General features: G+C 44.3%; 1 protein-coding gene and 1 pseudogene across 1 annotated transcript; one reads left to right on the top strand and one right to left on the bottom strand.

The window, feature by feature from the left end:
- Window positions 1-256: 256 nt before the first annotated feature.
- On the bottom strand, window positions 257-1,404 carry Rap1b-ps3 (RAP1B, member of RAS oncogene family, pseudogene 3; annotated as a pseudogene).
- Window positions 1,405-2,207: 803 nt separating this feature from the next.
- LOC148002251 (paired immunoglobulin-like type 2 receptor beta) lies at window positions 2,208-8,082 on the top strand. Its single transcript, XM_087579704.1, has 4 exons — window positions 2,208-2,432; window positions 5,277-5,466; window positions 7,205-7,235; window positions 7,780-8,082. Exons 1-3 carry the CDS (start codon window positions 2,348-2,350, stop codon window positions 7,215-7,217), a joined length of 288 nt encoding a protein of 95 aa, XP_087435830.1. The 5' UTR covers window positions 2,208-2,347; the 3' UTR covers window positions 7,218-7,235; window positions 7,780-8,082.
- The last annotated feature ends 5,895 nt before the right edge of the window (window positions 8,083-13,977 follow it).

Raw genomic sequence — 13,977 nt, 5'->3', positions numbered from 1 at the left:
TTGTTAAATCATTAAAAAATTGTTTGAAAATACACACTTCTTGTTGTAGATGCCCACTGTACAGACAACTATAAACATTGTTCCCTATGTAAACAAAGAAGGAAACATATAATAAGGAGATTTGAAAAGTCTGGACATTTCCTTCCCAACAGATATTAAAGGCAATGTCTTTAATCTAAGACATTTACTGAAAGGAGTATCATATTTTAAAGACAAGATCACTGTCTCCACAGGTTTTTGAAAAAATAAAAAAACCCTATATAGCTGTGTTAATCAAAGCGCTTATCTTGTATAATACAATGATAATGACCTTGAATTTAATAAAATTACAGTAAGCTACGAGTATCAAAGAAGCAAAGTTATCTGGAGTAGTCTATATAGGAGCTCTTTGGACTTTCTTTTATGATGCTAAAATAGTGGTGCTTTTAGGATTTACATTATTGTACTCTCCAATACAAAGTATGGGTGTGCTAAAGTATACAGTACACCATTTTCATACATGTACAACATTGGTGGATGAAGAATGTCTCTTAGCAGTAATACTGGATGTAGCCTCTGGTTTTACCAGCTGCATACTCTAGAACTATCATATAAGTAAAAACCTCTCGTGATACTGGAAAGTGATTAGAATGTGCAAACTGATGGAGTAGCTTTCATCCGCCTCTTACAGGGTACCACCGCGGGAAAGTCCATTTAAGATGTTGGTAGGTTTAACAAAGTTGGAATGCTGGCACTGTTGAATTGGGCAACAGTTCTTCAGACCTGGCTCAGAGCTACAATGTATTCAGTACATTAAAGCAGCTGACATGATGACTTTCTGCGGGCCTTTCCAGGCACCAGGGTTTTTCTGTTAATTTGCCACACTAGGTCATAAAAGATCTCATTAACATTTATTTTGGACTTTGCAGAGGATTCTAAGAATGCAGTTGTTCCACTGTCTTGCTAGGTTCTGACCTTGTTCCTTTCCTACAACGCTTTCACCTTCCAAGTCGCATTTATTACCAAGCAGAATCTCTGGAACATTGTCAGTGTCTTTAACCCAAAGAATCTTCTCTCTTAGATCCTGTAAGTCATTAAATGTCGACTGTGCTGTGATGGAGTAAACCAACACAAAGCCTTGTCTGTTCTTCATGTACAGATCTCTCATGGCTGTAAACTGCTCCGTTCCTGCAGTATCCAGGATTTCAAGCATACACTGCTGTGCATCTCCTTCAACTTGCTTTCTATAAGAATCTTCTATCATAGGATCATATTTTTCAACAAAAATTCCTTGAACTGTACAGTCAGAGCCAACTTCACAACACCTCCTGAGCCAAGAACGACTAGCTTATATTCACGCACACATGTTACACTTAGTACCTCTCGCGCTGTCACCAGGTCGCCGCCGTCACCATCGCCCCACATTCCCTTTGGGTCTCAGATCCAGGCGCTACTGGTCTCTGCCGCTGCTGCCACCATCGCCGCAGCTCAGGCTGCTTTCCACACCTGACTTTGCCATGACTATTCTTAAGGGATGGATGTGTATAGGAGTTTATGTGTCTAGATGAGCAAATTATATCTTATTTAGGTGGGCATTTATATCTTATCAATTGGATCAGAGGTTATTATGTTGTGTGTTCTTTCATGTGGTGATTTAATTGAGTTCAAGAGATTGTGTGGTGACTGGACACACTGGGCTACCATGGAATCGGGATGTGTATGTCTGGCACTGTGTCAACCTGTCTTGGGAACTAGATGGGTGGAGAGATTGTTGCTAGATGCAGAGAGTAGCCATTGTCTGTGTGATATGGGATGGAACATAGTGTGTGAGAAGTTTTGTTGACTGAAATGAAAATATCCAACAGATAACCATGTGGCCCTATGGCGCTGGCACTAATGTGGTATAAAAGAAACCTTTTAAAAAATTTTTTTACTGCCACAGTGGGGGACATAATATAAAAGAGATTGAGGAGGGGGAGTGAAGGAATAGAGGAAATATAGAGGAAAGGGGCAGAGAGATTACAAACTACTTAGGAAATGCAATAGTGTAGATAAGGTAGACAGTCAAGGTGGAAGAGAGGAGAGCCAGCTATGCCAAGGGCTAGGATATGTCTCCCAACAAAAAGTGTGGGCTGGGTCCAAGAACACTGCCATGTTGTCAGTAACCACAAGGGTGGATCTTTTGCAACATCGGAAAAGAAGAAACCAGATCAATAAAGGAAGTTGCTGGCCACACAGAGGTGGAGATGGTCCTGTCAAACTCAGTCGTCCACTTGAGAATGTCTGAGCATGTGTTTTTATTTACCCTGATTCTCTCTGGACTGCTGAGTGCCCCAGTGTCCCTAGACAGGGCAACCTTGACTGCCTGATGGCCCTGCTGGTCTCACTTCCTGGAAGGAATCTGGCTATGCCTCAACTCCTTATTTTGCTGTCGGCATCATGTCTGCACACTGGTGAGTGGTGGGGACCTCATTAGCAGGGACTGAACCAGAGATAGGGACAGAATGGCTGGGAAAAGTGGGTGTCTTGTGTAGAGTGTCTGGTAGGGGAGCCAGCCAGGCCTCTCTTTCCTAAGAGCTCAGCCTTCAGAGTGAGGACAACCCAACCCTTCCCTCTTTTTCTTGTCCCCCAGCCATAGCGACAGTCCTGCCCTGTGTCCCACCCCTCCCTTCAGATGAAGGCTCAGGATGCTCAGGGTTGACTTTTAAATCCCTGCAGTGGCTTCAGACTCTCCCTGTCCTTCCCAGGGAACTCAGCAGGATACACAAGGGTAAATGACTTTGGTGTCAACCAACCAGCTGTCCTCTCTGGAGTCCAGGGCAGCTCCATCGAGATCCCCTTCTCCTTCTACTTCCCCTGGGAGTTGGCCAAGGATCCTCAGATGAGCATAGCCTGGAGATGGAAGGACTTCCATGGGGAATTCATCTACAACTCCACCTTGGCTTTCCTTCATGAACATTTTAAGGGCCGGGTTATTGTGAATTGGACACAGGGTCAGACATCTGGTGTCCTCAGAATCCTGAACTTAAAGGAGAATGACCAGGCCAGATATATCAGCAGAGTTTCTCTGCAAACAACTGAAGGCATGAAGTCGTGGCAGTCTGTAGCTGGAACCCAACTCATCATCATTCATGGTGAGTCACCATGACTCAGGCTTTGACACCTGTGGCTTCCTTGTTCCCTAGATATCACATCAGGGTCCAAAACTCTGAGCTTCCTTTCATATTCCTTTCCGTCAGCTCTGCCCAAACATCTGCCACCAGCATCTTTCCTTGCAGTTGGGAGAAGTCTTTGCTGCCTCCTATGTCTGTCATCCTCTGCTCAAACAGAATCAGACAGGACTCTAGGCTTCAGTAACCCATAGTTCACACCCTTATTGTCCCAAAACTAACTACAGTCCTGTCCACTTTCACCTGTGACCTCAAGGTGAATATAATTCTCCAGGATGGAGCTGACTCTCTTGTTTCTGTGGCAGGGCTCTAGTTGGTACCTATGTGCAGCATCCTCACATAGCTCCAATGTCAGCACAGAACATAGAGTAGGGGCCATTGGATGTTCTGGTGTTCTCAGGTCTAACTGTAACTGCCACATGTCACCATAGTCCCTCATTTCACCTCATAGTTCCCCAGGACACACCTATCTTCTCTCCCCAGTCCCTTCAGTCATTAGAAAATGATTAAGAAAGTGTTTCCGTTTCCATGATGTGGCTGCTCTGTCTTCTGATCCCTACAGCCCCTCTGATGCTGAAGGAACTGGAGTCCCCTGGATTGGGAGCCCTGAGCCCATTGTAGTGACTTGTGTTCCTGCATAGGGACCAAGAGAATCTGGGTCCTGTGTGTTGCTGCATTGTTTCCTTCAACCTTTCTTTGTTGCTCCCCATAACCACACATTTTTGTAAATGTGAGTACTTCTTTATTTCCTGTTTTCTTTTTATCTTGTTTATTTATTTTATATCAGTTTCTCAGCTTGTAGCCCTGGCTTTTCCAATACTCACAATATAGATCAATCTGGTCTCGAACTCACAGCAATCTGCCTTGCCTCTGCCTACTGATTGTGGGCAGTACAGCATGTGCCACAACATCCTGAGGTGCCTCTTGACTGTCCTAAGCCAAAATATGGGTTGATGTGCACAGAGCAGGTATCTGTGCAGGCCACAGCTACCATGGTGACCTGTGGTAGGGTTTGATAACTGCTGCCTGGACTTAGAGAGAAAGGAGCCATTTTATGTATGTGTCTAGTTCAGTCATTCTCTAATTTCCTAAAGGTGCAAATCTTTTATAAAGTTCTTCATGTTCTGGGTACCCACATGCCTAAAAGTATATCATTGCTACTTCATAATTTTAATTATCCTATTTTTATGAATCACAACAAATACCTGAAATATGTGATACCTGATATGTAATCCATGTTGGGATAATTACGTACAGGTCAAGTACCCCTGGTTTAGAATTCGGAAATAGGTAAATATTGGGAAAAATTTTCTCAGTTATGTGTGTAAAGCAAAGGAATGTATTCTGCCCTGGACAGAGCTGCACACGAAAAGCTAAAATTGTGTTTTTTCTGTTTCACATTTTGGCATATTCAGTGTGTATGGCAAGTGCATGTGTGTGTGTGTGTGTGTGTGTGTGTGTGTGTGTGTGTGTGTGTGTTTGTACATATATTTATGTATGTAGTGGCTACAGGAAAGCCTAAGTTCTCATCGACCTTCTTTTGGGGGACAGGCTCTCTCACTGGCTTTAAGTTTTTCATGGAATCTAGGTTGGCAGGCCAGTGAGCCCCAGGCACAAGTCTGTCTCCACCTCCTCAGCTCTCGGATTACATCACTTGGCTCTGTTTGACACAGAACTAGACACATAGACCAGGTTACCTGTCCACTCACAGGGCTCTGCCTGCCTCTGTCTCTTGGGCTAGGAGCAAGGGTCATGCACCCTTCACCAGGTTCTTGATATTGATATTGGAGACCAAACTCAGGTTCTTGTGTCCAAGCAGCAAACTCACTATGAACTAACCATATCTGTATGTTACATATATTGAGTGGAAAAAAAACATCGCCGAATTTTTCTAACGTAGTTATGTGTGACCCAATGAAAATTAGTGAACACACAGCCAGGACACTTGGGGACTGTGCATCTGAGCTTACTCTTCTGGAGTCTCAGCCTTAAGCATGTGTTCCCTTCCTTGTGTGAACTTCTAACAGCTGTTCTGCATCCCACATCCAACTGAGGAGACAAGGTGTGATACTCACCCATTCCTCACTTCATCCACAGAGGATTTTCTCACTTTTCTTCTCTCCATAGCTCCCAGTACTACCGTGGTGAGCCCCTCCATCATCCCCTCTGCCGTCCCCACAGCTGGTCTGGAGGACACAAGGGGCCAGAGGAATCCTTCACTGCTGAAATTGGGAGCCATGGTTGGGATGGTCATGTCCAAAGTTGTGGTCATCATCCCCCTCTATGGATGGGTGATCTTCCTGTGGTGGAAGCAAAGGTAAGTGGTCCAGGAGAGGCCTCAACCGAGCTTCCCCACGGGGAATGTTCTTAGCTGTGGGAGATGGAGAAGGGCAGGGAACATTAAAGAGAGCAGGAGGAGGGAAATTTGCCTGAACTCCTCAAGAACTGCATGGAACCTGCTGTCCTTGCTGACCACTTGGAAATCAGAGGAGCAAATGCAGATGAACAAAGCACCTGCTCCTAAGGAATTCAAGTAGCCATGTAGGAACCTCAGGGGCTGACTGTTCATCTGGAAGAACTGTGTCTGGTGTAGAAGAAATGAGGGTAGACCAGCTTTTGCAGACAACACGTTACAGGAAGTGATATGTATAAGTAGAGACACCACTTTGACTTGGCATGTGTAAGTAAAATGGAAATAAATGGACACAGAAAGAGAAAGAAATGTGTATGGAGAACTTAACACTACAACAAGCAAGAGTTGGACACTAGAAATCTCACCCTCCTCAGCGAAATCATGAAACACCCATTGAAGTGTCTCACTTGAAGTGATTTTTCCACAAACAGTCACATGAGCATCATCCCAGGAGTCATATAAAGAGTTATCAGATGCTAGGACAGACTGGTGCGCTAGGATCCCTGAGGCTGTGCTGGCCACCTTATGTACTGCATGAGACCAATGACTTTGCTGCCTCACAATCCAGAGAGGACAGCTCCTAAAGGAAAATACCCAAGGTTGTCTTCCAGCAGCACATGAGTGTTCACATTTGCAAATATTCACATGTGGTTATGCCCTGTTCATAGTAAATTTTACGAAAAGTTTAGGGAAGTACTCTAAATTCAAGCAAATTTTCAGAACAGAAAATTTTATATGTTATGTCCCTGGAGAACACACACATACATACACAACACACAAACAGACACACACACACACACTTGAAAATACAATGTTCTTTTGCAAAATCCCATTACATTTTTGCATAAACAAATTATTTGTCTTCAAATATTCATGGGTACTCTAAGAAATAAAAATGGGGACAAAGAGGGGTACAAAATAATTTCAGCCCTTGGGAAATCCATAGAAGGGAATCAGGAGTTCAAGTCTATCTACAGTTACATAGGAAGCCTTAGGCCGCTGGGCTCCAAATTTCTTGTACACCCAACACAAGACCTACATGTGAAGTGAGGTCAGAGTTGATTTAAAGCCATTGGGACTGCAGGATATGGATATAGATGCATAGATGGTGGAGTGTAATGGAAGTTTACAAATGAACATTTAAATGTGCATCCCACTGTTTCAGACAGGCTCTGGCCTCTGTCAGTGTAAGTAGAAGAACTGAGAGGTGGAAGAGCAGCAGACTGAACGACTGCAGAAGTCTGACTGGGATTATATCCCTGAGTCTCAAACTGCAGGTTGCAGCAGCCTACAGTGAGAGGGACAGCTAGAAAGCAAGATTTCAGGGAGGCAAGAGGGAGACACAGTGAGTGCAGAGCAGAGAAGGCAGAGATGTGTCAAGAAAGTAGAGTAGGGAAAAGGACTGAAAGGGAGACAGGATATGGTTGAGTTCACTAGTAGTCATCTGACATGCTGTGTTATACAGAAAGTAGGCTGACTCCTGGTGTCAGGTCCTGCGTATTCTCAGACCTGTGCCTACCTGGATGTTGCAGACATGTGTGATGCTCTGGTCCCCTCCTGTTGTGTGCACACAGAGAACAGCTGAGAGGCAGGAATGAGAACCAGTGTGGCTGACCCAGTGACATAGTTTCTTCTCCTACAGGCCAGCAGAGTAAAGACTAAACCCTAGTAAGGTGAGTGCCTGTCATCTCAAGGGACACATGAAGAGCTGCTTGGAAGTCCTTTATGAGAGGCATGGAAGGGAGCCTGAGCGATGATTCAGTCAGAAACGCATGGCACAGGGGTACAAGGGCCTGAGTTTCATGGATCAGGAGCTTGCACCCAGGGATGTGGCAGGAATTTGCAATTCCAACCCTGGTCAAGCAGGAGACAGGCAGAGACAGGTTGGCTGAACACCTAGTCTAGAACAACTGGTGAGGTTCAGGCCTGTGAAAGAATGTGATTTTAAAAACGAGGGAGATTGCTCAAGGTGATGAATCATGGACATAATATTTTCCAAATTGATGTTACCTGAAATATTTTAAATTACACATGAAGGAAGAAAAGTAGTATATGCCAGGGAGATAGCTCAGTCGGAAATGGAGTCTGCTGCCTAGCCCATTGACCTGGAAATGATTTCTGGGGACCCCAATGGTACACAGAGTACACTGTCATCTGTGTTTCATGGTTGGCCACCAGATCATGGTGACAAATAATCTATTATTCCTTAAATAACAGGCTCTCCAGTGCTAGGATCTCTCACCAGGGAGGCAAGTTTACATCAAAGTAGTTGTTGGTGATTACACGCCCTGCATCCCACAGCCTTCCATGTCTTCTCGTTGGGAGTCAGAGCTAATGGCTGCAGGATTCTCCTGTGAAAATCATTCTTGGATAACCCCCACTTCTGCCATGGGGGCTCGGATACCCTCCCCTTGGAACCAAGGTCCTCCTGTGTGTCTCTGGGCCTGAGAGCCTGACTGTTCTGTTCTCTCTCTGCTCATGGAGTTATTGACACTTTTAATAAATATCTTACTCCCAGCAATCCATCTCAGTGTGTCTCCTGAGCCCCCATCCTTTTCCCTTCCTGACACTTCTTAGAGAGTGTAGACTGTGTCTAGGGTGCAAGTCACTGGGATAGATGTAAGCGCCATGGTTTTCATTGAAACCCACAGCCTGAGAATCAGAGTTCTCTTCTTCCTACTCTCTGGATGCTGACATCTCATCCAGAGCCCACCCGTCCTCCCCACATGCTTCACGTCAGGTGTCAGAGCATGACCTGCTTGGCTCACATATTGCGCTTTCTTTACTCACAAGCCCAACTGTATATACTCACTTTCTCATTTCCTGTCATGCTGACGTTCTGCACTCTCGATTCTCTCCTAAAATGGGAAATTTGTCCCAAGTCCAGTCTGTCCTAATGTTTGATAGTCAGCAGGTCACCTTATAATAAAAATTTGCAGGTACACAGCAAACCATCCACAGTGACCCAGAAGGAATGAAACCATGCTTCTCATGACAGAAGAATTTTATGGCCATGCTCGATAGAGATCTACCAACCATAGTGAGCCATAAATGAAGAGGTATGGATACAGCTCCAGGTCTCCAATCACAAGCCTCAAATGAATATCATTCATGGGCCTTTCTTTTGTCATTGGGAAGCTGTTCCCAATGCCATGAGACAAGCTGGAGATATTTGGGGTCATGATGAGATCACTAAAACTGGTGTCACTAATGTGAAGTGTCCTGGAACAGCTGTGAGATGTCTACTGTGGTTGTGACTGCATCCTAGCCCCTGAGACTGAACTCAGCAGCTCTCATGGGCATGGTGTTATTGGGCATTCCTGATGTTTTTATACAGAAGGCTTCCAAGATGCCGGTCTGTCCAGTCATCTCAAGGAGTCTCATGCACCGGAAAGAAGGAGCCTTAATATACTTGTTCAAATGGCCATGTGACTTCTCAGGTCTTTTTCCATTGAATAAGAGGGAAAATTGAGAGATAAGCCCAGAGCAAAGACTTACAGAGACAACATCCTCATCTCTACATATGTGCTTAAGCTCAGGTTGTATACACTTAGGCAGCCTGTGTCTCTGATCTGCCAAAAGGGAACATTATGTTCCAACTAGTAAGTAGATATTGGCTTCTGCCCTGGTGACAAGTGTTTGGAATTTATGTTCCCTAGACTGAACTGATGAGTAAGAAAAAGGACTAAAAGAAATTGGAGATCATACCATTCCTGTCATCCCAACAATTGACAGGTAGTGATGGAAATATTATCAATTTTAACACAGATTCTCAACATATGGGTCACCTCCTCTTTGAAGCTAGGAGAACGTTTTCACAGGAGTCACATTTCTGATATCCTGAATATCAGATGTTTATATTATGATCATAACTGTAGTAAATTACAGTCATGAAATACCAATGAAATAATTCTATGATAGGAGTCACCTCAACATGAAGAGATGTCATAGCATTAAGAAGTTTGAGAACCACAGAATTAGAGGCTATTCTTGGTACTTCTTGAGTTTAGGCCAGCCTGGGCTACATGGGATTTTGTCTTTAAATCAACAACAAAGCTTAACAACACTGAAATCAGTAAAGTGTGTCATGAAAAAAGGCCCTCACTTAGCTCCCTTTTCGTTGGAGATGGAGAACTTGAATATGATACTTAGCTTCTCTCCAGATTTATATAAAATATAACATGACTAGCAATACTTCAGTTTATGTATGTTTGTTTTTGTTTTCTTCTGTTTTGGAGGAGGGGGTTTCTCTATTATATACATCTGATTGTCCTGGAATTTGCTTTGTACACAAAAGTCTGGCCTCAAAGTCAGAAAATCTCCTGCTGCTGCATCCTACTAAATGTACCCACATGGTAGGGTATTAACACTTTCCATTTTTTTGTTCATTTATTTGTTTTGTTTTTGTTTTTTTTTTTTTTGGTTCTTTTTTTCAGAGCTGGGGACGGAACCCAGGGCCTTGCACTTCTTAGGTAAGCGCTCTACCACTGAGCTAAATCCCCAGCCCCGGTTTTGGTTTGTTTTAAGCTAAATATAATAACCGTGAGGAGGGGGCTGTGAGTTTCTCTGTTTCTGTGACCACAAACTTGATGACATACCTATAAATGTCTCTGCCCTTGGCTATCAGCAGATGTTGGGGTATACTGAACTGTTTCCCCAGCCCCACTCACTGTACCTTTAGAACACAGTATAGAGTCTCTTCCTGGGGACTCCCCTGGGCAGGGGTGCAGGCAGGAGCTCATCTGAGGCTGAGGACCAGGTCTACACCACCAGCTGCCATCCTTCCCCCACCTTCTCTAGCTTATTCACTCTGTCCCGGCACTAGCCTGGGGGAGTTAATTTGTGAACACAACCTGGATCTTTGTGTTGTCACTAGGGAAGAGAGATCAATTCATGTGTGTGTAAGGAAGTGGTGACAAGAACGGAGAAGACAGGGACAGTTGTCATCTATGAGGTTATCTGCTGGGCCCACAGAGCCCGCAGTATGTGTTATCTGAGGGAAGCCTCTGGAATTGGATCATCTACAGAGAAACAGGAAGGGTTGAGCCTGTTTTCTCCCCCTGCTGTCATGGGATAAGTTAATTAGTTATAAAGTCAGAGAGTCTGAATGCTGTGAATAATGTCAGGAACTAGAGTCTCAAGAACCACTGAGCCTCGTCTTAAGGAGGCCTTGTTTAGTCAGGATGATGACGGCCAATATGTTGTAACAGACCATATGTTAAAGGATCCTTGCATGATATGTGTTTGAGATCTGGTGCATGTGTGTGCAAGTCAGTTTGGTCCCATGTGTGGAAGTGCAGAGGACAACCTCAGGTATGGTAATTAGCAACACCCTCCAAGTTCACCATGAACTTTTTGTTTCTGTTTTTGACTGATTGGTGTTTTGTTTGATACATAGACTTTTGTAGGTTTGGCTGGGATTTAATGGTCATGTTGTTGAATTTTTTTTTGGTTTGTTTATTCTTTGACACAAGTCTTCACTCTGCTCCATTTGCTGTCTAAAATCTGGATACATAGACCATACAGCTTCAAACTCAATGGATCCATGTGCTTCTGTCTTCTTCCTCCCAAATCTAGACTTGTATGCACATGACCAATGTGGGGTATAATACTTTAAATAATACTTACTCATTTATTCTGGGGTGTGTAGGGTAGGTAGGGAAACATGTGCTACTCCCTCAGCATCACTCATATTCCTATCATGCAGGCTGACACTCCCCATGGTCCTGTGATATGCAAAAGCCCTGTGTGCACACCAAAACCACAGACTTCCTGTCCCAAGAACAGATCATGACTTGGGATTAAGGAGCCAGCAGGTGGCAGCAGTGCAGCTGAGCACAGGGCTTAGTTGGTATCCTTACACCCCACCAGAGCCTGCTGTATTAAAAACATGTTGTGTAGCAGCTGACTTATGGAAGTCTTGTCATGTCCAGGCCCTCCTTGGGTGGGTTAGTAACCAGATGACCTTCTACTCAGAGACCTCAGACAGGCAGGATAAGGTAGATGAAATCTGGAGGTGAGTGCTCATGGCCATGAGGACATTTTTACCTCACTGAGCCAAAGATTTTCATCTGGTATAATGTGTTCTTGCCTGTCATAGACAGAAAATGATGTTCTTTGTCCACTGAGAGACAAAGGAGCAGGATCATGAACACCTGTATTCACCACTGAGGGGAGGCACAGGTAGGAGGGTGTGTAGAAGTTTCAAATCATTCTTGAATACATAACAAATTTAAGGACAAGCTTGGCCAAACCACAGCCTAAATATCTGTCAGATCAACTGTCACCCCAAAAGGTTGGGGCCCCTTTGGGGAAGTTTAATATGAGAGGCGTGCAAGGGAGCAAGGGAGATGCTTCAGCTAGGAAGGTGTACTTGGGTAGCAGGGGCTAATGTTGACCTAGAGCAGCCACACTGTAAATCAGGGATATGGCAGGAATTGTAATCCCAGCTCTGCATGAGCAAGAGACAGGGAGAAGCATGGGGCTGACTGTGTAGCTAGTCTAGTCTAATTGGTGAGGTCCATACCCATGAGAGCCATGGTATAAAAACTGTGTGGATTTCTCAAGATGATCCATCATGGTCATACCATTTTATAAGTTTATGGTAATTGAAGTATTTTAAAATGCTACATTAATGAACAACAAATCAGAGTATGGCAGTGAGATATGGAGCTCAGTAGAAATGCTGCCTAGCACAGTGACCTGGGTGTGATTCCTGGGGACTCAAATGGTACATGGAGAAAACTGACTGTGGACAATTGTCCTCTGCCCAACAGGATCACCCACAGGCTCCTGGTGACACATCATCTGTTAGTCCTCAGGTAACAGACCTCCTGGTGCCATGACCTCTCACCATGGAGGTGAGTTCCTTCAAAGTAGTGATTGAGGGGACTCATTCTGCATATCACCACCCTCCCTGCCTCCTGCATGGGTATGAGAGCACATGGATGCAGGATTGTGTGTAATACATCCTAGGAACCCATGTCTGCTCTGATGTCCTCTCCTTTGGTCCCATATCATCCTGTCTTTCTCTGGTCATGAGATCCTGACTGGTGTTCTCTGAGTGTTTATGAATTTGTAATACTTTTTCATGAATGTGGGATAATACATAAAACAATTCAAGGAGCCAGTTCAGACCAATACTAAGATCAAGCCAGAAAATCACATTCTGAGAGGAGCAGAACTTAGGAGTGTTCCCTCCTTCTCCAGTGTGCACATTCAGGTCCAAGAAGCCTGTACCACCCCCATCTCTGCCATTATTGAAGAAGTAATAACAAGATGGCCGAATTACAGGTCTAATTTCATTTTTTGCCATAGAGACATATCTATAACCTGTAATATCTTTTCATGCAAATGAAGCTCTCTCAGACCCTCAGCACACGCCAATCATGTACATTCATCCTATAACCAATAACCATTTTGGAAATTTCATATAGCCTCTGTTACTTCCAATAAATCACAGCTCTATCACTGAAAACCTCTCAGAGAAACCTGTTTCTTCACAGGACACAATTCAGAAGAGATCCTGTGAGTGAACAACCCTGGAAAAACTTTGTTCCTATCCTTCCAGCAGAGAGCTCATCTTTCCTGTAGACCTTAAGGTCAGAAGAAGAACCAGTCCAGCAAATGAAAGTCTCACTCCAAGCATCCTTCTCAGTATTTGTCTTGACCCTTTTCTCCCATGTGTGACCTCTAAGAGAGTGGTAGACTCTGTCTAGGATTCAAGTCAGTGGGACAGGGGCAAGGATCAGGGTCCACATTGAGAATAACAGCCTGAAAATCAGGGTTCCCCTCTCCCTTATTCCCTGCACACTGCCATCTCATCTAGAAACTTGACCCCCCCCTCCATGCTTCACATTCAGTGACAGACAACATGTCATGTTTAAGGTCCATGTTGGGCTTTTCCTGAAAAGTCCAAGTATACACACTACTTTTCTCATTTCCTGCCATGTTGATATTCTGGACTCTGGGTTCTCTCCTAGGATAGTTCCTTTTTGCCATGTTCAGTCTGTCTTAACTTTTGATAGTCAGCAGACCTGCTCCTAACAGAACACAGAAACTTTCCATTCTGACCCATGCTTGATAGAGTTCCTTCAAGCACAGTGTGTCATAGCTGCAGTGTGGTACCAATGAACTCCAGTCCACCAATTACAAGCCTCAAATGAGTATCATTCATGGGACTTTGCTGAGGCATTTGGAAAATTATCTCCAGTCCATGAGAGTAAATGGAGATAACTGGGGTCATCGAGTGGTCACCAAGCCTTCTTATGGCTAAAGTGAAGGGTCCTGGAATTTTTTCGTTGTGTCTACAGTGGTTGTCACCCAAGCCTCTTGAGGTTGAACTCAGCAGCACTCATGGGCATGGTGACCTTTAGAGCTGGGGTGGTGTTTTCTCTGAGCATTCCTGATGTGTTC

Source organism: Rattus norvegicus, chromosome 12 (genome assembly GCF_021556685.1).
Source record: "Rattus norvegicus strain SHRSP/BbbUtx chromosome 12, alternate assembly SHRSP_T2T, whole genome shotgun sequence".
Classification (NCBI taxonomy): Eukaryota; Metazoa; Chordata; class Mammalia; order Rodentia; family Muridae; genus Rattus; species Rattus norvegicus.
This window is presented reverse-complemented; position numbering and strand designations above follow the sequence as displayed.